General features: G+C 34.7%; 1 protein-coding gene across 5 annotated transcripts in view; it reads left to right on the plus strand.

Annotated features, from left to right (window-relative positions):
• The window catches only part of LOC119085243 (protein tiptop), a 243,043-nt gene that overhangs the window by 205,583 nt on the left and 11,804 nt on the right, over nt 1-25,656 (plus strand). For all 5 annotated transcript variants that reach the window (XM_037195566.1, XM_037195568.1, XM_037195567.1 and 2 more), the window contains one exon: nt 17,633-17,918. In XM_037195566.1, coding sequence (XP_037051461.1) covers nt 17,633-17,918 — 286 coding nt within the window. The remainder of the gene's footprint in view (nt 1-17,632; nt 17,919-25,656) is intronic.

The raw sequence follows: 25,656 nt of genomic DNA on the forward strand, positions 1-25,656 counted from the left end.
TATTTTGTACACAAAAGGTCTGTTTTGTACACAAACAAAAATATTTTGTACACAAACATAACTGATTTTGTACACGGAAACCGTAACAACGTACACAGAAAACACTATTCGTACACAAAATCTTGTTAAGCTTCTAGCAATTTTTTGAATTAGCTTTACGCGATCTCAGCACATAAGTTATCAAGTGTGACAAAACAAAGAAGCTTTATCACAATGAGAGTTCTCAATTGGCTGTGTTTTTTGATTTTGAGAGATTTTTTTATTATAAACATAAATTGCATTGAGCAGCACTTTCATTCCTAGAAGTTAATAATTAACAGAACAACGGCACCAAAAAGAAGAGGTAATACAGTTAGAGAAGAGAACGTGTAATTTGTGTCTGTAGTCTTTCAAAAGTATATTTGCTTAATTCAATCTTTTGTCATTGGACTACATCTTGTTTCATACACTTTCTTTACTGTAGGATGATGTATTTTCTTTGTGCGGGGGCTCAGCCCCCAAACCCCCGCGCCTGCGGCGAGCTTTTCTTTACGCCCTGCAGGCTGCCGTACGTTCATGGGGCTCTGCCCCAAACCCCGCTAGGGGCTCTGCCCCTTAGACCCCCCACTGCGGGGGCTGCCGCCCCTCGACCCCGCTTCTTTTTTTTTTTTAAAGTTCACGGCCTGCGGCGCTGCTTTTCATGTACAATGTTTTTACCTAACATTTTTTAAATTAATAACACAATAATACAATATTTAGAATACTCATTGAAAATTTTAAATATTCAAATGCACATGTATAAGAATTCGCATTATTCCGATTCCCACAGGCCAACATTGTAATAACGTCGATGAATAAATATATTCTTCTCTCTCTCACAAAATCATCAAATTTGTGTACAAAATGATTCTTCTTTGTGTACAGAACGAACATACTGTGTACAGAACGAACTTACTGTGTACAAAATGATCACTTTTGTGTACAAAATGATCACTTTTATGTACAAAATAATCATTTTTGTGTACAAAATCATGGTTTCTGTGTACACAATTGACTTTTTGTGTACAAAATGTATGTTTTGTGTACAGAACGTACTTTTTGTGTACAAAAAGAAATAAACCATCCGAAGGTACCTTTCGCAGGGACCTTTTTTGGTGGCCCATTATCAAGATTTTTGTTATTTAAAAGATGACTTAATCAACTTTAAATCCAGAAGTTCAAATTTATTAAAAATAGTAAGTCTGTGACTGAATCTGTTACATCTACTGTTAAAACAATTTTTTCGTGTTTCGATTCAAAATCTGGTACTTCAAAGTTTTAAACACACGTTTCGCTATATTAGAAAAAACAGCTAAAGCCCATCACTTATTTTTTGTCGACGAGTTCGCTAACGGATGATAACAGTTTCCATCATCATTTCAATAACTTTCGCCACCATGTTTCATTTTGAAGTAACTTCAATAATTCCTGTTTTCAACTGACATCGTCTCTCATTGTCTTCATCTAATGAATACCATAATTTTAAACGACAAAAACCACTTTTTGTTTCAACTGTTACCATTCCCTGCTATAGTTTCCCAGCAGTTGATGTTGTTGCTCTAGCATATGTGTATCTGATATTCATTGGCAACAACCTGCAATACACTTTCTGCATTTCCAGAACTTGATCGGTACGAAACGATTTTTTATTTTTGTTCTTTTCCGTAAATATATGTCGACGAATAACATTCAAACCAATGGACTCTAGTGCGTGCTATTTATGTGTTTATCGAAACAATACTATCTAAAGGCGATTTAAAATTATTATTTTTGAAAACCATGTTCTTAAGTACATGTAAAAATACATCTTTTAAAAAGGAGATTCCTCAACGTATACTGCACTTTTTTTACATTCGCATTGTATTTTCTCTGATACACATACGGCCCCGTACATACAACGATATGAAAAGAGAAGAAGAAAAAAAAGAATCTTGAAACAAAACGTGTCACGACTTTAACCATTTACCATAATACATTACAGTGTTTACCAATTTATTGCGGCATCACATTTGTGCACAGTCAATGAGTATCATTTTATGTACTTTAATAAGAAATCAAGCCTTATAACCAGCAACTTGCAAAGGATACTGGAAAATCGCTGCACAAAACGACGATGCAGAATTGAACTAAACGCAGGCTACTGGAATGCCATATTGTGTGCTTTTAGCAAGAAAGAGATTGTTTCTCTTCGGTGCAGAGTAATGGTCAATGAATCATGTTCATTTAAATAATGGCCGCGGCGCGTGTATCGATGACTATGTATAAGTTGGTAACAGCATTCCATTTCGTTTTTATAATGTTTACACTGATCTTATTGCATTATTTCCTTGCGGATCGGTGATGGAATTGACTTTATCAAACTGATTTTGAGTTTGAGATTCTAACGTCTAACGTCGATGCCAGGGCCTAATATTTGGAAACAGTTTCACAAATTTCACTGACTTCACCAAGTATCGCTAATTTCTCTAAATTTCTCTAAATTCACTAAATTTCGCAAAATTCACTAAATCTCGATAAATTCGCTAAGTTTCGCTAAATTTCGCTAAAATTCTCTAATTTCACCAAATTTCGCCAATTTCAACAAGTTTCGCTAATTTCACCAAGTTTCGCTAATCTCACCAAGTTTCGCTAAATTTCACGAATTTTGCACACAAAAAACTAATATTAGGCTCTGCGTCGCGTCCATCTGATCGACAGTAGCAGAGTTATCAGGTTTATATAGTAAAAAAGGAGTTTTCGAACAAAAGTGAATTTCTTAGCAAACATACCAATCAGATTAAGTTATTGTGAAAGCTCTGACCAAGGCCTATTTTAGAATATTAATTTCCCGTAGATTCCTTAAAATTCATAAAATTCATGCATTCGGGTTTCTCCTACATAACATTCGAATGTAATCGATTTATCTTTGCTCGATTAGCGAATTTTTAGGGAATTGATGTCCCCTAAAATAGTCCGTGGCTATGACACAGTCCTCTCTAGTTCAATGTATGTTAAAACTATTAAAGTAATAGATCAAACATTGCACATACCATATAATACAATACGAGATGTAACGCTAGCTGTTTGTTGTGCATTTTCTGCTAGATATCTTTCACGACCTTTCGGCCATTGGATGGTTATTCTGATGCGATGCCATTTCATTTTTCTACTCCTGCAATTAGTCATTAAACTTAAAGACATTGTCGTACATTGGGAACAAATGATTTTGCCTCACCCGTCCACGTACCTTACTCTCTCCGCACTAATTAAACCATTTTACTCGTTCCAACACAAAAATTTCCGCAATTATTTTAAGCAAAGTCACATATAATTCAACTTCAATTACATTTCAGAACATTGAGTAAATGCCAACCCCGTATTATATACCCTGTACACAAAATCTTGTGTTTGGGAGATGGCGTGTGTAGTGTATATGTGTTTTTAACATATTTATGTTTCGTGTTTTTATTATGATATTTTCTATATCTATCGTTATAAGCCATAAATGTATACTACTCGGTGAACTAACTCCCTAATTAAACGCTGACCAAGTATGGATGGAACCATCTTGCTGGTATGGAACGTGATTAAAGTCAACATCTTGTACATACATTTTCTTGAACTCGAATAGAGATGAACAAGAAGTAGGAGAGGAGAAAAAAAAATAAAGAAAAAGTTTTCGATAAAAATATCATCATCAGCACTAGCACACCCAGCAAACTCTATGGCAGCTGAAGTTGCAAAGCTGATGAGAGCAAAGTTTTCAGATTATGATGACATTTTCTTATGGCATTTTATGGGTTGAAATATACATATACAGAGGGTACATGATGTCTGTATTTACGTATGTTTGATGTGGTGTGAGACGGCTATGGATGGGGTGGGCTATTTATTTATTTTTGCTAAAGATTATGACGAGCCATGGAGCTTGGAGTGAGTCTAAATTAATATATTTTGTGGAACGTTTTCCTTGATTAAATGATAAAAGCGTGACAAAAGAGGAAACTTTACTTATTAGTTCTCTGCACCCAGGCAGAATAAACAGAAAAATTTTGTTTCATGAACTTCTTCATAAATTCATTTAACCATCACGACGACGATATTATTTTATGTACTATACACCGTATTTCACTTGTATTACTTGATACCGTGTCGTATCTGTACATTTACCAACAATTTTATGATTGTATACGACCGTGACGAGACTACGATAAATATTCTGCTCTGCATTAGAGAATCACAACACATTGACGTATTTTGCCTAAATTATACCATTTCATAACAGCCATAAACAGCATTACCGAATACAAAGCTGTGCTATTAGTCTCTGATTTTACAACGTTGTGAGAAGCTGAATTCTCGTCTAATTTCGTTTCCATTTTGAACATTTTGATTTCTTTTCGTCAACGCATAATAAGCGATAAATGGGATGAATATAGCGGGGGAAGGTGTTTCTTCACCAATGCATAAATACATTCGATGGGAGTCATGTTTTCGTTCACCTTTCTATAAATTGAAATCTACCAGCTCTGAATTTGGCTCAGATATTCTAGGAGATGGAAATATTCTAAACACGTTGAGAATTGAAAAACTGCCAACCGGAGTTGGACAGATTTCCCTGTGAACTCATTTTTATGAACGTAAGACATTTCGACCACTGTTTTGATCGGATTCATTTCAAGTTCGAAAATACCATCAGGCCATGGCGAAAGTGGTAGAATGAAATGAAAACACTATACCATTTTGCACACGAAAGAGTCTAGTGAATCATAAGTGAAATGAAATTCGAATTCAACACTGACCTTTAATCATTTGTGGCTAGTGGATATTTGTGTTTAACTCAATTTTATCTACCTAGACAAGAATTGAACCATAGAATCAAAAACCCCATTCAATTTTTTTTGACTGATGCGTCACTGACCAGTGAGATTTTGAGGTGATCGAAAACCGAAAAAATGAAGAAAAAAATCAGTTTTACTCCCACAGGTGACGAGAGACATATGGCATACTATGGTATCATTGATAGCTGAGGTCATGTAGTTACGGGTTAATTGAGACCAACAATTCCTTCAGGGAACGTCTATTAATCCCACTCCTAGGACTCAGACGATGTCTTTATTATATACACTAAAGTCAAACTCTTTCCTGACGGGATTGATGGATAGCCTCTTATATCGAAAAGTGGGAGTGCTCGTCAGAAATAATAGGGGTGAAGAAAATCATATTGTATAACCTTCAATGGTATGTTAAGAGTCATTCGCAATTCCATCTTCTCTTCTCCAGTTTATATAGTCCCCGAAAATTAAATGACTCACATGACTAATGTCGACCATTATGAATATCAAATGACAGTATCAACCAGAATGATATTAGAACACGTTCACTGAGAGGTGGAAAAAAATTCTGTCTCATTTCCGATTGAAATCAATCCCAGTAAAACACAACACACATACACACCATCAATGTTCGTCGTCATTTATTATGCTAAACATACAAATTTAATTCAACTACAAGGTAATCAATTACAACGCTTAGAGGTTCCAAAATAAAATAAATGCGAGCATATCAAAGCATCACCCTCAATCTCCTATATTTCACTTCGTTCTATGTTCCGTTTCCTACCACAAATTTACCGCTAACAGAGTGCTCCTGTTGCTGCAACTAAAAGTCTCCCTTTTTGCCAGCATGTAAACAAACATTTGTACAATTTATCCCCCCGAAAATAGAATAGAGAAATAGAAGGATAAATAGAATAAAGGCATCATCGAGACATTTGCCATACCGAATTCGGTGTTTGTTATACAACGAGAGAAGATAGTAGCACGGTATGCCCACCATCAAAAGTAACACCAAAAGCATATTTTCGTTGTTTTCTGTAGTATGGAAAGCGTTTTCCATTGTGTATAAATTGTGATGGGCTCTTTGGCTGTGATCGTAGGGTATATATTGTAATAGTGCTGAGGTGAGTGTGTTTTGTGTTTTTCTTTTTATTTTGGTGTTGTTCATCTTCTTCTGTACATATATTTTTGGTGGCGCGTTCGGTATTATATCATTGCGAGACGATGATGATGATGGGGGTGAAGAGTACTTCGGGGTGTAGAATACATTAAGCGACTCCAGACTTTTGGACGAGCGGAGAGAATGGTTTGAAAAACAACCGAGAGGAGACGATTAATTGACAAGCTGTCATGGGCTAACTATATCATTAGGATTTGCATCTTGGTTGTCATTTGTCAAACATGTAAATGTTTCTTAGTGTGGAAATGAATACCAAATTAATTGACTGTATATTAAACAAATACAAATAAATCATAATAAAATAGTTATGAGGTGTCAGAGTGATGAATTTATGTATTAATTTAGGGCTATTTGATGACAGTAATTTATGCAAATAATATCAAAAGGGTTTATTATTAGGTAGATACTGATACATATACATACGTACAATGCATGGAGGTAGATTGTCGGGAAGAGCGGATGATTGAGAGCGAGGTTATAGTTGAAAATGTTACATTGTTTTACGTTCATTTCAAGTTTGCTTTGTGTATAACAGCAGCGTCATAAAAGGAAATTAATCACTTTACTGCTACTATGGAGATATACAATCACGTGTACTACGCTATAGGTATACGAATCGAGACGAGCAACTGTTTTGCACATTTCAGTCACAGTTCAGCGGTAACAAAGAAATTAAAATCGGTTCTAATTTTGTGGATGTGTACCCTGTATAAACATCAAACTTTAGATTAGAATTAAGTGTCGTCAATTAGTAAATCATAAATCTTCAATCAAAAATTATGTTTGATCGAACAATGAAACGATGGACTGGTCTGGTTGAAATTTATGTCAAATTGATTAGTAATGTAGAGCAACGTCCTATATGACCGCTGTGGTCAACTAAACTCAGGATAAGTTTTTACTTTTTTTTAATCGGTTTTGTTTCGTTCCCCATCCACCTCGATCCACTTCTTCCATTCGTACACTCTTTACGTTTGTTTTATTGACAATATGTGGATTGTGTGGAACAAAGCTGTTGATAGAACTGTAGAAGGCTTACCACATCCAACGAGTAGTTTGTAGTTGTGTTGAGTTTAGTTTTAGCCTGCACTGCATAAAGCAAACGCATTTGCTTCTTGTGGTCCTATTGGATTTTTTTTACGATAGTCGAATGCTTCAGCAGTCTCATTAAAACTTCTAGGTTCAAGTTCGACTCCTAGAACTCCTTCAAGTTCTAAATTTCAGAAATCATCCTAAATACTCCTAAAATAGTAGACATTTTATACCCTGACAGCCTAATATCTCAACAGAAAATTTCGAACCACAGTCTCATTTTTCCAATATTCCCTGTCACTCTTCAATCCGTAAAAATTCATATACAAGACAAGGATGCCACTATGAAATATTTATGTTGAATATTCGTGGAATATTCTATAGGAGCATCCTTGTCATGTATATGAATTTTAGTGGATGAAAGAGTGAAAGAGAATAAATTGGAAATGTGAGACTGGTTCGAAAGTATGTTCTAGGCGCACATAAATTGCCACTCGGCGGATTTTTTCATTCGGATGTCTTATAATGATGCTAGTGAGAATTGTCCAGACATCCAAGAGCTACGGATCGCGCTTAAATGGAGAAAATTTTAGCAATTTTAAGAATTTTTAAGATATACAATCGCTAAACCGAACTGGTGTGCATACGTTATTTTGCACCAGCTGGTCCCATTTGGAATTGTATGTGACCAGCTGGTGCAAAATAACGTATGCACACCAGTTCGGTTTAACGATTGTAGCTCAAATAATTCTTTAAATTTTGAAAATGTCCTAAGATTCGTGAAAACTCCTAAAAATTCTTAAATAGTCCTAAAATTCCGGAAAACTCCAAAAACTTCTATTAAAGTTCCCAAAATATAGTAAATTTGTAACAATTCTGAAATATTATAAAAAATACCAAAGAATTCCCGAATAATGAGCCCTGCTCTACGGTGATCCTTTAAACATGTTTGACTTTCCAAATATTGTCAACAGTTTGACCATATTACAACTGTTCACAGACTTATAAATATCATGCCCGCACAGCATATTTACAGCAACTTTTGACCTCACCCCCTTGGGTCCAGTAACCCCTAAACTAGGATATATAGAATGAAGGAATCCATACGAGTTCAACGAGCTATCACATTTTACTGCTGCTTTAAGATTGGCCGACATATTGAAATTCGAAATATTGATGTTTGTAGTTTCTATGGAAAAGTAGATCTTAATCATTTCTATAGATTTTCCTGAAATTTTGGTTATAGGCTAATAATTGCCCAAAAATAAGAATGGAATTTTCAAAAGTTGGGAACTGTAGCTCTCCAAAGTGCAAATGCCACATAAAAGCCAATTTGTATATGTGTGTGTTGTATATTTTGATGCATGATATGGATGGCAATGTGGCGAAAGGTGTGTGTTGTTTTGGGATGTGTTTCTTGTTGGAAATTCCTGGAATCATTAAGTATAAACTTCCACTGGGTTGGTTCCTAAATTTTGGGATGACAACTGATTCCTCTGGCACTTCCTAACTTTCATCGGATTTTTTGATGGATTTGGGTTATTTTCGACATGAGTGAGGTGTTCCAAGGTTGGGTCCTAAATTTTGGGATGACAGATGTTTCCTCTGGCGCTTCCTAACTTCCATCGGTTTTTTCGATGGATTTGGGTTATTTTCGATATAAGTGAGGTGTTTCAATGTTTGTTTCTAGATTTTGGGATGACAGATGTTTCCTCTGGCACTTCCTAACTTCCATGGGATTTTTTGATGGATTTGGGTTATTTTCGACATGAGTGAGGTGTTTCAAGGTTGGTTCCTAAATTTTGGGATGACAGATGATTCCTCTGGCACTTCCTAACTTCCATCGGATTTTTCAAAGGGTTTGGGTTGTTTTCGATATAAGTGAGGTGTTCCAAGGTTGGTTCCTAAATTTTGGGATGACAACTGATTCCTCTGGCACTTAATAAACTTCCATCGGATTTTTCAATAGATTTGGGTTGTTTTCGATATAAGTGAGGTGTTCCAAAATTAGTTTCTAGATTTTGAGGTTCAGACTGATTTCTCTAGAATTTTTTAATTTCCATAAGGTTTTTTGATGTCGACGCAAATTTCTTGTTGTAAAATTTTCTTTCCCAAATTTTTTGGGTCAATTTTTTGTTGATCGATCGTTTGCGTACGGCGATATCAGTTATTTTGTAAGAAATATAAAGGACTTGCGTCACATTTACCCTTCTAAGGATAAACTGATAACTAATTCTCCTACAAAGATTCAGAGAGCGGTACTTTATTCGAGAGTTAATTAATATTTTTGCAATTCTTATCCTATTTTAGAATTCAACAATCAGAAATTTATTGTAATTTTTTCTTCTTAATTTTCTCTCTATAATCGCATACGGTCCGACAATCTCCGAGAAATAAAAAGAAGGAAATTCAAATTGAATTCAAATAAGTTTTGCTTATACATAACGACAAGTAATAAAATTCAATTCAACTTACCAAGTATTCATGTATGTATAACAGCTAAAAGAAGTGGAAGAGGGGCGTGCTTACTGTCTTTAAAAAATTGCAAGAAAACCTTAACAAAACAATGAACAATAGCTACATAAATCAGTGTAATTAGTTTCTTTTTGGATGCAACTGCAATATAATGCACCCATATAGAAATGTGCAATGATGGCGTTCATCGTAATGTTGTAGAGCATGTAGTTCATGTTGGTTTGTTTTTCTGTTTGTTGCTGTTGTTGTTGTATTTTTCTTCTTCTTTACTTTATTTTAAATTTGCTGAAATATAAAACTCAAGAGACCAAAGAGAGTTTTTAGTGGTATGGTGAAGAGTTTGAATTGACTTAGACGGGTTACAATCCAATATCAATTTTGTGAAAAAGAAAATTTATTTTGAAAAGACCATTCGACAATATTGCTTAGTGTGTATTGGCATTCGAGCATATTATATATTATATGGAAGACGGGAGTATAAGTTAAATGTCTTTTAGCGACCATGGCGAATCAATGTGTTGGTTACTTTCTTACAAGTTCTCTTAAACAATTCAATGCTAAAAGTATAAGGAGTGACTGGTGAGCTTTATTTATTGTTCTACGCAAAAGAAAAATAAATTTAAAAAAAAATGCACACGGGGAACAAATGTGTATTGATAGGCCATGATATCCAATTGGTTTTCGATCGTTTCTGAATTTTTAATTTTTTTTTTCATCCAATCTCCGCCTACCGAATGAAGAAATTCCTTTTGTAAAATTTATTTGCATTGTAAGTAATTGCTTTTTCCTTTGGATAATGAAGCCATACGAACCATCATATATGGTGCAGGTGCTTCAATCGAAATGATAAAACAAAATGAGAGAACTCGGGTTGATTAGCAAAATTGAACGAAATGAACGTTTTTACATGGACAATTGCATAAGTAGCATAAATATAGATTGTTTAACATGAAAAGAAATCGCACACGATCTTTAGGACAATTTCCTGCTTTTCTATATATAGTTTTGGAAAACAGATACGCTCTGCTTTGTGTGCTACGCATTGCATACATAAAATATTGTACTCGATTTGTAATAAGCGATTTGTGTGGCCACTGGACGATCGACTTTAAAGGGGGCTAAAAACAATGCAATTAGAATGAATTCACTTTCGTTGTGATTCTCCATTTTGTCGCTTTGATTAACAAATAACGACGAAAAACCCGAGTTACAAGTGGTTTTTGGCATAGACCCCAGATCATCAGTCAATGCTCGATATACTCAAATATACTCGAGTTTTAGTCGCAACGCGAATACACTTAAAATAAAATTCTAGATTTTCATTTGTTAAAAGAAATTTATGTGAAATGACTGGTGATTGTGGCCTAAAAAGTTAATGTCAAAACAAATGAAGTACAAGATTTTGTATGAAAGATTAGACAAAAATTTCAACAAAATTAGTCACAGAATGATTGCTACAGCACTCTAGTTTTTCACAGACGGAAGGCACATCAGTAGTTTTACAATGAGGTCGACTACTTCATTCGATCCAAGCATTTTCTAGATATTGATTTCAAATCTTCTACTTCATTTTTTAAACATACGTTTGGCTATATATGAACGCACTAGCCAGAGCTTGTTGCTAATTACTGAAGTCGTTATCGATAACAGATGATAGTTCTTCGTGATTCGTGATAACTTACTTTATTTTTTTTCAGTTCGGTAAACAACCATTGGCAAACGAAAGTCCAGATGTATTTAAAATTGTCGAATAGCGCGGCAAAGGTGTCCATCTCGTGGTCCATCAACGCTCTCATTGTCTTATAATCGACCTTTTTTCCAACACCGCTCCTTTTTACGTTAATTAATATGAAACCGTTAAAATTGGCCGTATTTTTGTGTGTCTTATACTCAAAACATGTGCATTCACGGCATTCATTCAAGTGTTTTATGTTTATTGCATTCATTCTGAACTTTCTAATATGCGACGCTATTAACAAGTATCAATTTATGTTTGTGCTACAGCCAATTTAATTGAAAGGTGATATATTCATTTATAAATTATTGCCATCTGATCTTATCTCGCACTATCGCACATATTACATTTATTGGTAATGTTTAATAAACTCGAAGATAATCGTGTGCTTTTCATTTTTTTTTTTATAATTTCTTATTTTACATTTATGGTGCAACATGCACCGGTTAATTTGCATTTTAAAAACAAAAAACTTTTGAGGAAAGAGAGGAATTTTATTGCTACTCGTTTTATATAAGATTAATTTCTGGAGGAAAACAACACTCAAAATTCAACCATTTCCACATGTTACGTAAACAAAGTAGAATAGTGGCTGAAATTCGAACAAAATGTTTGGAAAAGGAAAATTGCTTTTCATTCCATTTTTGCCGAATCTTTTATTTCAAATTACCCAATTCAATCGAAAAGTCTCTACGACTGTGAATTGCTTTCAACCGAACCCTTTAACATTGAGTTGGGGTAAAAATGTTCTTTTTTCATTTCAAATTTTTAATGAAAATCTTTCTGACGTAAACATAAAATGTTGAGACAAATGGACAACTTAAACTGAAAGTAGTTTGTTTGTCCATTTATCATGTTTTGTGGTAGTGGTTTTATTACATGCCATTTCGTTTTGACTCTTTTTTCCATTGACCTATCATAGATTCGACGTGAACACCAACAGCTACATTGAGATTTTATTGAATTTTGATGGTCGCAGATTGGATTGTGGTGTACTCAATTTGCAATCATTGTCCTAATAGAGAGATAGCTTTTTTGATTACTGATTTAGTAGTTAAATGCTAAGCTAAACCTAATAGATCAAATGAAGTATTAGACCTTATAGTAAAGCTACCGATAAAATTTGACTCTTTGAGACATAGAGGTGCCGGTTTACGATTACTTTTTAATCCAAGATTTTATCTTCGACTTATAGAAATAGCAATCGCATTGCAATCATTCTGTGACTTCTTTCGTTCAAATTATTGTTTAGTACTTTATACAAAATCTTGTACTTCATTTGTTTAAACATTCAAATTTCAGTTGGTCTGACACCATTAAATTTTTAACTAAGAAAGGGAAGCATGTTTAAGTAGCCTCCACAGTGTCAAATAACTCATAGAGTTTCTCAATGCATTTTTAATGAATGGAATATGAACAGAAAACGACGAACTAATTTGAATTTTCTAGTCAATTAATTTCGATTGAAAATTAATTCAATTAACGAACTGTTCTGAAATACACCGAACGCTCATTTTACCACGATTTTGCTCTTTCTTCTTCGCTGTAAATCTTATCTTCATAACAGTCGAACGATGTATATTGTAATATATGTGCTGCAGCGTCTTAATTAATCGTTAATCGTTGCGTTCATTTACAATTGAAATGTGAGATTAAACTTTTGGTGAATGTAAATTTCTATTTATTTTTACCGTCATCGGTACATCAGCAGCCGGGAATCCTTTCGGTAAATTTGGGGAAAATCTAAATGGCCGCTTTATTTATACAAATAATTTTTTTTGTGTGTGTTGGACCAGAACCTAACAAAACCAATTATTTTTTAAACCTTTAGTCTCTTTGAGATTGAATTACTGTGATAACATTAGGGATAATAATGAACATGGAAAAAATATCCAGTTAAAAATCCAGTCCCATTTCCGCACTCTAGTGTCTCATCAAAAAAAAATTTTTTTTTTCTTCTTCTTCGTTCTGTTCATACAAAAATCTTATCTAGAATGTAAGTCTCTATACATCTCTATGGGTTTGAAATGTCTCTTCTGTATATTTTTGTATAAAAACAAAACATTCTGTGAAACAAGAGGAATTGGATAACAGAATGAACACAATAAGTACACCATTCGGACAAGATTTCATTACTCGATCTAATCAGAATTGTTAAGAAAACAACGGCAGCGAAGAAGAAGAAGAAGAAAAAAAATTAAAATTTCCTTCTAAGAAACTACATTGTACCTACACATTTTATGTACGAATTCAATGTGAGTGCGAGATAAATACTTTTTTGTGTATTTAATTTTGGTAATTGGAAGTAATGGAAAATTTTTTCTTATTTTTCATTTTCCGAGTCGAATGTAACACACAATAGGTAACTTAAAAAGAAAAGTGTATATTGTACCAAAGACCATACAGAAGTTACTGTTTGTTGTACGGATGGTGTTCTATATTACATGTTGTGTATGTGGTGTTGTATAAGATAGCACACAACACCAAAAAATACATCTCAACCCTTATATTCTGGAAAATGTATTTGAAAATAAATGGTGGCGTGAATCAAAGCGAACCATAGTTGATGTCTCCTGGGAGTCCTAACCGCCGTCTTCTCGTTCCACACCGTACTGTGTAGAAAATTTAGATGTAGATACATATCTGATGGCAAGTATAAAATGAAATGGTTTTTGTGTTTGGACGAGTTAAAAAATCGTAGGTGGGAATCGAAGCTTTTTCAATGTTGCTTTTATAATAATGTTTTTCTGGTGTATAGCATATTGGAGATTTTGTGTGTTTTTTCGGTGGGGTGATGGTTGCGGGGGGGTGTTTATGGACGAAACAGGACAAAACCGGAAGTTGGGTTTTGAAGTATTGTTTATTTGTACGGATTGTGTATAGCGTTTTTGGATTGATGGAAGGATTTTAAATGGGACATTTGGGAGTTGGAATTTGTGAAAGATGTAAATATATATTACGGTTTCTATGAACGTATATCTTTCAAAGCCAAGACTGCCAATATATTTAGCACCGGTTATACATTCCGTTTGGTCTGTAAGTTTGAAAATTGATCGTTCAAAGGATTTTCTTTTTCGATTTTTCTTTTTCGCTGTGTTGTACACAGCCGATAAGAATTGAGTATATCCGTTTACTGTCTTTGTAATTAGAAAACTCTGTAGATTTACACCGAAAAGAGGGACTAAGAAGTTTGTGGTTTTTTTCACATTCTTTAGCATTCTGCTTTGCCCACGTAAGATCCCACTTTCGCTTCTAAGGTGTTACTGCTGCACCTTTTCGTTGGTTTCTCTGATTTCTCTCATTTCGTATGCTATTTCAAATGAGAGAAATCAGAGAAACCAAGAAGAAGAGTTTAGATACGAAAATGGGATTTTTACGTGTGCAAAATAGTACGATTTTCGAATTTAAATTTAAAAGCAAGTTCCACTGACGAGCAAACGTAAAGTTCACTACATCAAGGCTTATTTCGGGAATTCTGATTCCGAAATGTTTATACAAATTTTGAAATTCTGTAATTTTGTTCAGAATTTCACAAATAAAATTCAAACCTGTCAAGATGGTGTGACTTCAAAGCTATACATTACATAACCTCATTGTTGACTTTCTCTTTTATTGTCGTTAAATTGTATTGAAACAATCTAAATTCAGAACATCCAACATTCAATCTTTAACCTGTTACAGACGGGAAGCATATGACCAGTATCATTATCTGGTCTATTACTTCCATCTATCAAAGTCTTTTTAATCGGCTGATTTCAAATCTTGTACTTCAATTTCTTTAAAATGAATTTTCCTGTTTAAAGGACAATATTAACCAGAGCTTGTCATTATTTTTGTCGTTGTTATCGATATTTCTCGATAGCATCATACCTTGTAACACCAAACACCTTCAAAAGTTCCCATCGAACGATGTTTAGAATAAAGTAATGACCTTCACATTCGTCCAAAATACTGGAAATCGCTTTGAATGAACTTTGATGTAACAGTCGTAAGTTTTATTTTTTCTGCAAATAACTTTTTCTTATTCGTATAGAATAGCAAGAGGTACCTACACAGCCATTTGGATACAATTTTCATTCGCCTAAAACCAGACACATTTAAATTGATCCTTTTACATACATAAATCTAAAAGTAAATTGAATTTCACGATATGCAACACTCACTAAAATATTCCAGCAAATTTTTTAACCTAATTTAGTCAAGTGAAAGAAGAAGAAGAAGAAAAAAAAAATCGGCGGCGAAGAAGACGAAGAAATGGAATAAAAATCTTAACTAAAAAAATATTATAATACAAAATTCACCCGAAAATCATAACATAAGTCACTTTACTACCGCACCGCGCACGATAAATGTCAAGTCAGTACTCTTATATAAGAATGGGGTGATTTTCTCGCGCGCACCAACTATTACGCGTCTATGATATTCGTTGCAGAGTTTCAATCTTGTACACCGAATGTCTGTAACATGCCATGTACATATATATACATGGGTGTACGACGGTACATTCATATATTTTCACCAAACAACGTTTCTTTGGTAATCGTCAATCGATCGGACAGTTTTGCACAACACCACACCAAAAAGTCGGAGAGTATACCAGTCACAATGTGTACGATGAATCCAGTCAAGCTATCATATTAGGTATATGCATACATAATACATACGATAAGGCACAGTGCAGACCCAGCATCGCCACCCTATAAATGTATTATATCTTCGCAAGCACTATATTTTGTATGCCACCACAACACCCCACACTGCCGTTCCCGTTCTCCGTCTAATTTTCGTTTCGTCAGACTGGAGTGTTGAAACACGCCCGATTTTGTATATTTAGACAAGACGAGAAATGAAAATTAAAATTTATGTGAATGAATATTTACTACAATTTGGGTGGTTGTGAGGCGGTGGACATATTATAGAGCGCGCAATGGTTTGAGGACATAAGAACGATTTTTCGGAACGGGTGGCATTTTATAGGGTGCCAAAATGGAAGGATGTAATTTTTCTTTAATTTGATGGAATTTTGTTGCGACTTTTTAAAATTCGGTGTTTGAGTGTGTTATGCACCGACGTTCTGGTGCAGTGTTACTTTGCATCAGATTATTTTTGGAATTTCATTCTTCAGAATTCGAAAAAAATTCTGAAAATTATTAAATTTGAGGATATTTGTGAATTTTAGGAACGTTTGAGAATTAATTCTCAAAAATTCTTTAAATTCCTAAAATTTGCTGAAAATTTTTAAAATTCTGAAAAAAATAATTTCTTGAAAATTCCAGAAAAAGTTTCGAATAGCAAACGCTGCTTTGCATTAGGGCTTTTTTGGTAATTTTAATTGGAAAAACTCCGAAAAATTCCGAATACTCCGAAAAATTCAAAAAACTCCGAAAAATTAAAAAAAAACTACGAAAAATTGTCAAAACTCCGAAAAGCTAAGAAAACTCCGAAAAGCTAAGAAAACATCACGAAACTTAAATGGTTTTTAGGATTATCAGAATTTTTCTGAATTTTAGTTTCCGAAAAATGTCTTTACACCGAATCAAATGAAACAAAAAAGATTTAGCAAAAGTGACCTAAAAGTAATTCTTTCCACACACCACGACCATATATTAACATTTGCAGCAGGTCCGAATACTTCAATAGATTGACTTAGTGTTTCGTACTTTTTCACTCCACTTAAAAAAATATGTTGAACGCGTTGTATATGTATATAATGCAGTGATTGTTGTGTGAAAATATAGAAAAAAACAAGACAAGAAATTAGAACGAAGCTTTTTTTTCTCTGTGCTATTTTTGAAGTAAATGTCTGGGGATGACGCCATTAGGAAATCGTACACACCATTTAAAATTTGAAAAAGCACTCGCGATCATCAGAGATGTAGAGAACGTCTAATTAAAATTATCCCCTACAGCTAATTACAACTGAATAAGAAGAAATTTTTATTCGTTTGAGCGATGTTTCTGTATCGGCTGCTGTCTGTTTTTCCTGTTATTTTACAAAATTTTCCGATAAAATACAAAGTAAACGACGTACATTTATTTACAAAAAGAGAGCGTTTCAGCACCCGACCGACAAGCATTTCCAAGTTACGACGATGATAAAGACGGAAATGGAAATGGTTTTGCTACAGAAGAAGAGGGACGAGTGAGCGTAAGAAAAAGCTATTCATATTGGAAGGCAATATCTTCTTGATTTTATGTTTAAATTAAACAAATGACTTTTAATTAATTCTTCTTCCCAACGTGGCAATAAATATTTCCCTCTCCCCCCACACCGTACACAAAACATCCAATCAAACAAATAGTTTAAATACTTTTCTCCGTTCGCATATCCCATCCATTCAATTTATTTTCAACCGAATTTATATTATTTTCCAGACGAGGTTGATGACGGCGTCGACAGTCCAAACGAACATCAGCATCCCAAAGATGTATTATCGTCTGGGTCAGCTAGTCCATCTTCGCAAAATTCACTAGAGGTTTCCACCGCCACACTACCACCGCAAACATCAGCAATGCTACGAGATCCGGAACATCAACTATCACCCGAATTCCCTATTCATTTGATACGACGACCGCCACCACATTTGATTGATTCACATGATGATGTTGAACATCGAATACCAGCTTCATATATAGAAGATCCATCCAACGTTGCAAAACGGTGAGTGAAATCAATTATTTTATTTTCGCATATGGTTGAGAGAGAATGCATAGTGGAGGTTTGTTTTAATACATTGTTGATGTGCTCCGATTTATTTAACGGATATGAATTGATAATTTTTATACTAAACCGAAATTCGTAATCAATTGATATGTGGGAGCTATCTGATGCGATAGATTTAACTGGACGAAAATGTTCACATGGTCTGGACGCCAACAGTTCAAAAATGAAATTTAAAATTAGAAAGAGCCTGCAGGAGAATCAAAACTTAACTTTTAAGAAATCCTGATTTTAACTTCCCTGCCGCTGTGCTGAACCAGGCAGAGGATTTTTCATTACCTTTTGAAAGCTTTTGTGAGCTTTAAGTTTAAAAAAAATTCCAACAGATTCAAAATCTTGCTTGTGAGGTATCGATGGAAAGGTAATGATTGGCTTTGTAACGAGTCTGCTCACTTCTAGTTCCGACTTGTGGTCTTGAGGCATTTCAGATTTACCCTAAGAGCGGAGTAAACCAATCAACTACATTTTTTATGGTGTCGTCGAGTATTCTCTTATGGGGTTCCAATGCATAGTGTGTGAGGTCCGCTCCAGATTAGTGCTTTCTATTACTTGCTTCCACAGAGTCATCTAAAAATTGTCTACTCCCCGAGGCTTTTATTGTGTGGGCCTTTTTGATCTTCGTTAACGTAGACAATTTGACTGTCGGCTTGAATCCCGATAGTTCGACGTTTTAGCGAAAAAAGTATTTTCTACCAATGACGATCTGTTGCGTAAAAAGATTTAAGGCTCAAAACTCTACTTTCAATAAAGAATTACAGTTTCAGGCATTAGATTGATCCTTCCTCTATCGCCTCAAACTGTTAAAAATTTGATCTCAGTCATGCAACACTATTGCAAGTGGTGGAGGTCTGCGTTTTTAAAACGCATACGACGATTTCCGCTAGCAACATTTTTTAACGGGCGGAAACGGATTTGTTTCACAGTTTTTCACGCTCTATCGTCTCCAGCAAGTTTTATTCGTTTGCCATAGAGACTTAAGCGTCCTCTGATAGGTGATTTTTCAGATTTTGAAAATTTACCACGAGCGAACCGCCGAGTTATATTATATATAGGAGGACACCCAAAACTTTCGGCGATGGATAGAGCATGGAAATCTGTGAAACAAATCCATTTCCGCCCGTTAAAAAATTTTGATAGCAGAGGTTGTTCGGAGGCTTTTAATGAGTCGACCGATTTGGTGCTAATATGTTGACGTTACCTCAGAGCAGATTTTAAGAATTTGAATTCTGAATATTCCGAAAAACTCCGAAGAAATTCTTTCGGATCTTTTTTAGAATTTTTCCGAATTTTTAGAACTTTCCGAATTTTTAGAACTTTCCGAATTTTTAGAATTCTTTAGAATACAAAATCCAAAAAATTAGCCCTGCTTCATTTTCCATAACTGATTGGCACTTCTGATTTTCCTTTAATGTCACCTTCCTGACCTATCACGACGTCACAATTCACAAGATAATTGCTTGATTGTTCATTTGCGGAAATGATTTAAAAAAAAGGTTTTCCATCTCCCAAAATGACGACTTTGGATTCATAGAACAATTAAGAGTAATGAAGAGATGATAAACATGTACATGTAGTGAGTGAGTACACATCCCATTAGCAATAATCAAATCATCTTGGGAGTTAAAGCTCCTGTTTTCAGATCGATTTAATTTAACGTTTCTAATTTACTTGATTAGTGTTGGAGTCATGTTTTTCAAATATGGACCATTTAACCATCAATTCAAGTGTCATTACCTTAGCTAATTACCAATTAGTAAATTTACTCAAATATTTAACTAGCCGATACTTTTGACATAATCTATTTGAAGTGTTCATTAAAAGTTACACTTGAAAATACACATCGCACACACATTTATCGTATAACATATATCGAAGGAAACAGTACAGACATATATCTCCATCCGTACCGAGTGTGTCCACATTTATTCCAAATCGAAACGCAAGCACCCACATTACATAACGACTTGCGTTTAATGTTTGAGTGAAATATATGGTCGATTGATCGATGTGGCTTTTATTTGCGTCCATTTGTATTTGGGATCACTGGTTTGTATGTTTGTTAATAGATATGTGTGGAATGGATGTCTATGCGAATGAATGACATCCATTCCGCACATATATATACTATCTATTAACAAACCATACAAATTCATATATGCGAAATTCAATGAGTGATGCACTGTAGTCCCAGGCTAATACAGTTGATTGATTACTTTGATAGATTCGATTGAATTTGATTGACTGACAGAAATTGCATGGAACAAAATATTTTCTTTTATGAATAAATATTCGATGAGACAGTGTCGTTATATCGTGCTGGTCAATTTGGACTGATGAAAAGGTGAAATATATCAGAAATTTTCGGAATGAGCTTCTGGTCTGGAATTTCATTTATGCATTCGGATTGAAGTAACATTATTTGTGTCGATATGCTTCGAGTTATTCGATTCTCGTCGTTCCATTTCACACCTCGTTCAAATTCTTACTTTCCTCTTTCTTCATCTCAACGTACCGATGTGTAACATATGCATCTACGATGAATTATGCTTGGAAAAGTAGATGTAAATGTTGGGGGCGAGTTCACCCCATTTAAAATAAAAAATTGGCTATGTAACTAGCCGTAGTCAGAGCCATATTTATATGGGTTAAATGATCTACTCTCCAACTCACATCTAACGTTTCGCAAGGCACCATGTACACATCGAGTAAAAAGCAATACACATTTTAGTTATACAAGATGGGCTTTGCCGCCTTTTGCCATGTTTTACTATACACACTGACTGTTTTTAGACGTGAAGTTGAAGAGTTTTTCATATCGAAATCGGTACGTGGCCGTTTCGCTGATGGAACGCACAATGAAAAAAGTGAATATTGCACAAGGGGGTAGTTTGTTCTACGTGACATATTTATAAATTACATGTTTATTGTACACATTACGGATATTTTATTTCTGTACTTTGGTTGCTTTTTTTTCGTATAACGTTGAAAAATGTGACTTTTATTTATGGTTATTTAAGATGGGTTTCTCGTTTATAATCACAATATAAAAGGCAATGCTAAAAAGCTTAGTCATTCCATATTATCGCGTCTCTATTTTGTTTTCGATACAGGAGAGAAGTCGTAGTCGGATAGGTAGTGAACACAATTTAGGGTTAGGTAAATGTTTTTGTCCTGATACAGTTCGTTGAGCCTGTTTCAAGTTTTTTCAAGTTCAACGTTCTACGACATCAACATTTAAACTTTTAGGGGAGAAACTTAATTAAGCAATAAAGGAAACAAATTGTAGGACTCTTGAAGATTAATTGTTACTTTAATTGCTCTAGGTACACAATTTGCAAGAAAATCGTGAGAAAAGCTTGAATTGAATGATTGAATCTGGTCCTTCTTTTGTTTAAGAGTCATATCTCCAAATCTTCAGACGATTTTTTTAACTTTGGGAACAAGCGGTCTCCGATTTTAATGAGTGATAGCTCGTTGGATTCGTCTTTCAATTCTAGGAAGCACGTATCTTTCACTTTTTCTAAAAAAAATTGTGTTCTGTGAAAAGAGCTCAAAGGAAAAGACATGTCAGAAGGTACCGAAAACAGTTTTTCGGCAATAACTCAAGAAAAATGTATTTTAAATTGTTGTAATGTTACGAATGTTGGCCTTGGAAAGACCTACAGGTAGAGTATACGCACTGCTTGGTGCGAGCACATCCACGAGAGTTATGAAAAAAAAAGAAAAAATCTGCATTTTGGTACCAACTTTTTTTCCAAGACATCTGTGGGCTTGCAGCACAAAAGTACTGGGTTCATTTATATGTGCAACGATAGTGGGTGAGGCCAGCTACAACACCCAATACTCAGTTCCGTAGAACAACGAAGCTGCAGAGAATCCGGACTCTCCGAACATTCCCTATACTTTTAGTCATAACTTTCGTGGATGTACTCGCACCAAGCAGTGCGTATACTCTACCTGTAGGTCTTTCCAAGGCCAACATTCGTACAACATCACAACAATTTAAAATAATTTTTTCTTGAGTTATTGCCGAAAAAGTGTTTTCGGTACCCTCTGACATGTCTTTACTTTTGAGAGCTTTTCACAGAAAACAATTTTTTTTTAGAAAAAGTGAAAGATACGTGTTTCCTTGAATTGAAAGACGAATCCAACGAGCTATCACTCATTAAAATCGGAGACCGCTTGTTCCCCAATCGCCTGAAGTCTTGGCGATATGACTCTTAAGGTATCGGAAACTCTATGAAATATTCGTTAACTTCAAATTTTTCAACACGCAATTTGTTCTTTGAGATAAGGGCTCACATTTTGACATCTTTTGACATCGCAGACTATGCGAAGTCAAATCAATTAAATTTCATTTTTCTTAGAATTCGCTCATTAGACATGTCTTCCATTACATATTCAGGTCTGTAAGTTTTTGTGAGTTTATGTCTATTACAGTGAGATTCAAACAAATTTGTACAGAAGTTTGCTAGAGCTGTTGTACCAGCTGATACACTAATACAAACACACACTTCTTGCTCATACGGGTGTAGTGACAAGTAGGCGCACGGTGATGGTAAAACCGTATCAACACATATAAGCAGTGGTTTTGTATAAGCTGGTAAAACAGCCGAAGTAAATTTCGATACACATTTGGTTCACTTTCACTGTATAAAAATTTGTGAAAATTTGGAGCTGTGGAAAACTTTTAGGCAGGCATTTTCCAGTAGTTTTTCCTAAATGTGATTCAATGACTCATTTCTACAACGACATTTTGTGGCATATCAGAAGTTTCTGCAAATTTTCCAAAAATATGATTCCGTAAAATCCGTCAATTTTGAACGTCTAACGCTGTTTTAGAAACTTGTAGACACCGGTAGACACACTATCAGCTTATACACTCACAAAAAAGTGATGCGGTCTGATTCAAGTATTGTTTCTGCTTAAATTTGTGGACTAAAATTTTCGTTCAATAATAGAAGGACTAGATTTTCATTTTTTAGCATTTCATACCAACGAGTCACCAATCTAATACATTTCCAATTTTTCGCGAGTACCATTAAAAGAAATAGTCGAAGAATTTCGGTTGGTTTTAAACCAAACGTACAATTACCATGAATTAAGCATCCAATCAATCAAATCGTTAATGTGACAATGCCGATATTTCCAATCAATTTATACTTCGATTGCACTAACAACATTCTAACCGACAAACCGACAAAAACGAACGTCTCTATACTTACCTTGAAATTATTCAATTACTGTCGACAGATGTGAAACGATATTAATTAAACCATATAATTCATCCTTCTATATATGACATAGTCAAACATTCCGGAAATTCATAGTAGAAAAACTAAAACGATAAATAATAAATTAGATTGTTTGTATCCATCCCCCATTCTATAGTATATATGTAGGTATAACAGCGCGTGTTGTGTATACTGTGTATAAATATACTCCCTCGTTTGCACGAACTGCACGCATAAAGTAGGTAAACTTATAATATGCGACGGAGTTCGTACAATTGTAGAATTATATTAGCATTGTCTGATTTATGTCCTTCATATCGTCAATAATGTGTCACTCGTTTATACATTAAATAATGGGCAACATTAACCATGCATTTAGCCTCAATAATAGGCGATGGCATACCTCTAAAAAACACGTTGTTCTATATCAATACAACCGAAACCGTCCTATATTAAACTCCAGTCACAGTCACATTTAATGATATCATCGACTGTTCGTCTCCCTCTAATAATAATCCAAACAATAATCGTTTCTATTTGGCTGCATAATGCGTCATTTATAAATATGTCACGTAAATTATGTCCATGAGCGTTTCTCTGCGCTCTGGAAACGAACAAACCCCCTCCGAGAACAACATATATATATAACAACGGATATAAATACACCAAATCACCTCCATCTCCCTGATTATTCACCAAAACATAAACTATTCCCCCCGTCACATAAACATAAACGGGACCCTTTCATTCTTTTCTTCGATTGCAGTGTATTTCGTCGGTTTTTTCGGTACACAGAAGGAAGCTCAAAACGTGAATTTTCCAAACATTTCTTCTTATAAGACTTTAACTCTCTTTATGTCTACCTTATGTTAGATATCGAACGTTTATCCACAGAAAAGCCACCCAATATCCCATACAAATGTTCGAACGTATTTCCTCATCCACCTGCCCTCCACACCGCCTCACATCGCAGAATCTTGTATACCGGCAAGTGAAGAAGGAGTATGCATCCACATCGGTGTGTATTGTACGTATAGTATATACCACTCTCACTCTATATATATATATACGTATGACTTAAGCATACACACCATTTATTAGAATCTACGGACTTTGCTTTGAAAATGATGTGTCACATAAATAACCTATTAAATACATTTTTGCTTTTTCTTCTGATTAGAACTGACTGATTAAAAGATATGGGATAGATGGAATATTGGGAATTGACGAGATGGAATTTCTGTTGATATGGCGCAATTGCGAAATTTATGCGTGGAGAAAACGCAAAATGTTTGTGGCTCTGGCAAGAAGAAGTCGAATTTGTTGAAAGGAAAATAAATAAAATATGTTGTGTGTGTGGTGGCTGTGTATATGTCGGGCTTTGGGGTGGGTTGATGCGGTGGTGGTTGGTGTCGGTTCGGGTAGTATGGTTTCGGAACGGTTACGGGTATGGGGCAAAGAAGCATTGGCTTTTCGGGTGGTATATATTTATGGTTATTAAGGAAAATGTTATTCTTATAAATTACATGATGGCATTAATAATTGTGTTCAGGTCTTTTATGCCGTTCATTTAGCAAGTTTAAGAGCATAGCTTTTATATCACTTAACTGTGTGTTGCGGTCATACTGTTTTTTCGGATGATAATGGTTGAGTGTAAATGGTTTGGGAATGCTTTTACGCTGACTATGAATTTCAGTAATTTTTCGCCTATTTTATCGGTGGGTGTCATCTCCGATCTCTATTCTTCTATTCTTTGTAAATTAAATTGGATGTTGTTCATAATTTGATGAATTTTGTTGACTTCGTGTTATGTGTGACGTATGCATTACAGGGAAATTTAATTCCGAAAAATTCTGAAATCCCAAAATATTCCAACAAATTCGCAAATTCGGAAAAATTCTGAAACTCCGAAAAATTTTGGAATTCGGAAAAATTCTGAAACTCCGAAAAATTTTGCAATTTCGAAAAATCTTTAAAAATAGATTAAAACACAAAATCAATGCTCGCAACAAGATTTACTAAAGGAAAATTCAAATTAAACCTACAATTCAAAAAAAATCCCTGGCCTACAAGTATACGAAAGAGTTGTATAATTCTCCCTCTAAGCATTTCCTTAGTTGTTTTGCTGTCGCTCTTGAATCTCGCTTAGTAAACCAAAAAAAAAACATTTTTTTTCTATAATTCTTACCCCCGAAAAGAATAGCTGATTCGAGAGGTGATTGATTGGATGCGAAGCCCTACTCAACAGGTTTTAATTAAATAAATTTCTCACTTTGCTTCATATTTTTGTATTGTGCAGTTCGACGCTCCCTTGCACCATATTCTTCAGTTTCATCGAAATCTCATAAGAAAATTAATTATCGCTGCGCTATCAAAACATTTTCCTGGATTTCTTTTGATGGACAATCAATCGTCTGGCTATGTTATGTATATATAATGTGATA

The sequence above is a fragment of the Bradysia coprophila genome, unplaced genomic scaffold, assembly GCF_014529535.1.
Source record: "Bradysia coprophila strain Holo2 unplaced genomic scaffold, BU_Bcop_v1 contig_94, whole genome shotgun sequence".
Taxonomy (NCBI): Eukaryota; Metazoa; Arthropoda; class Insecta; order Diptera; family Sciaridae; genus Bradysia; species Bradysia coprophila.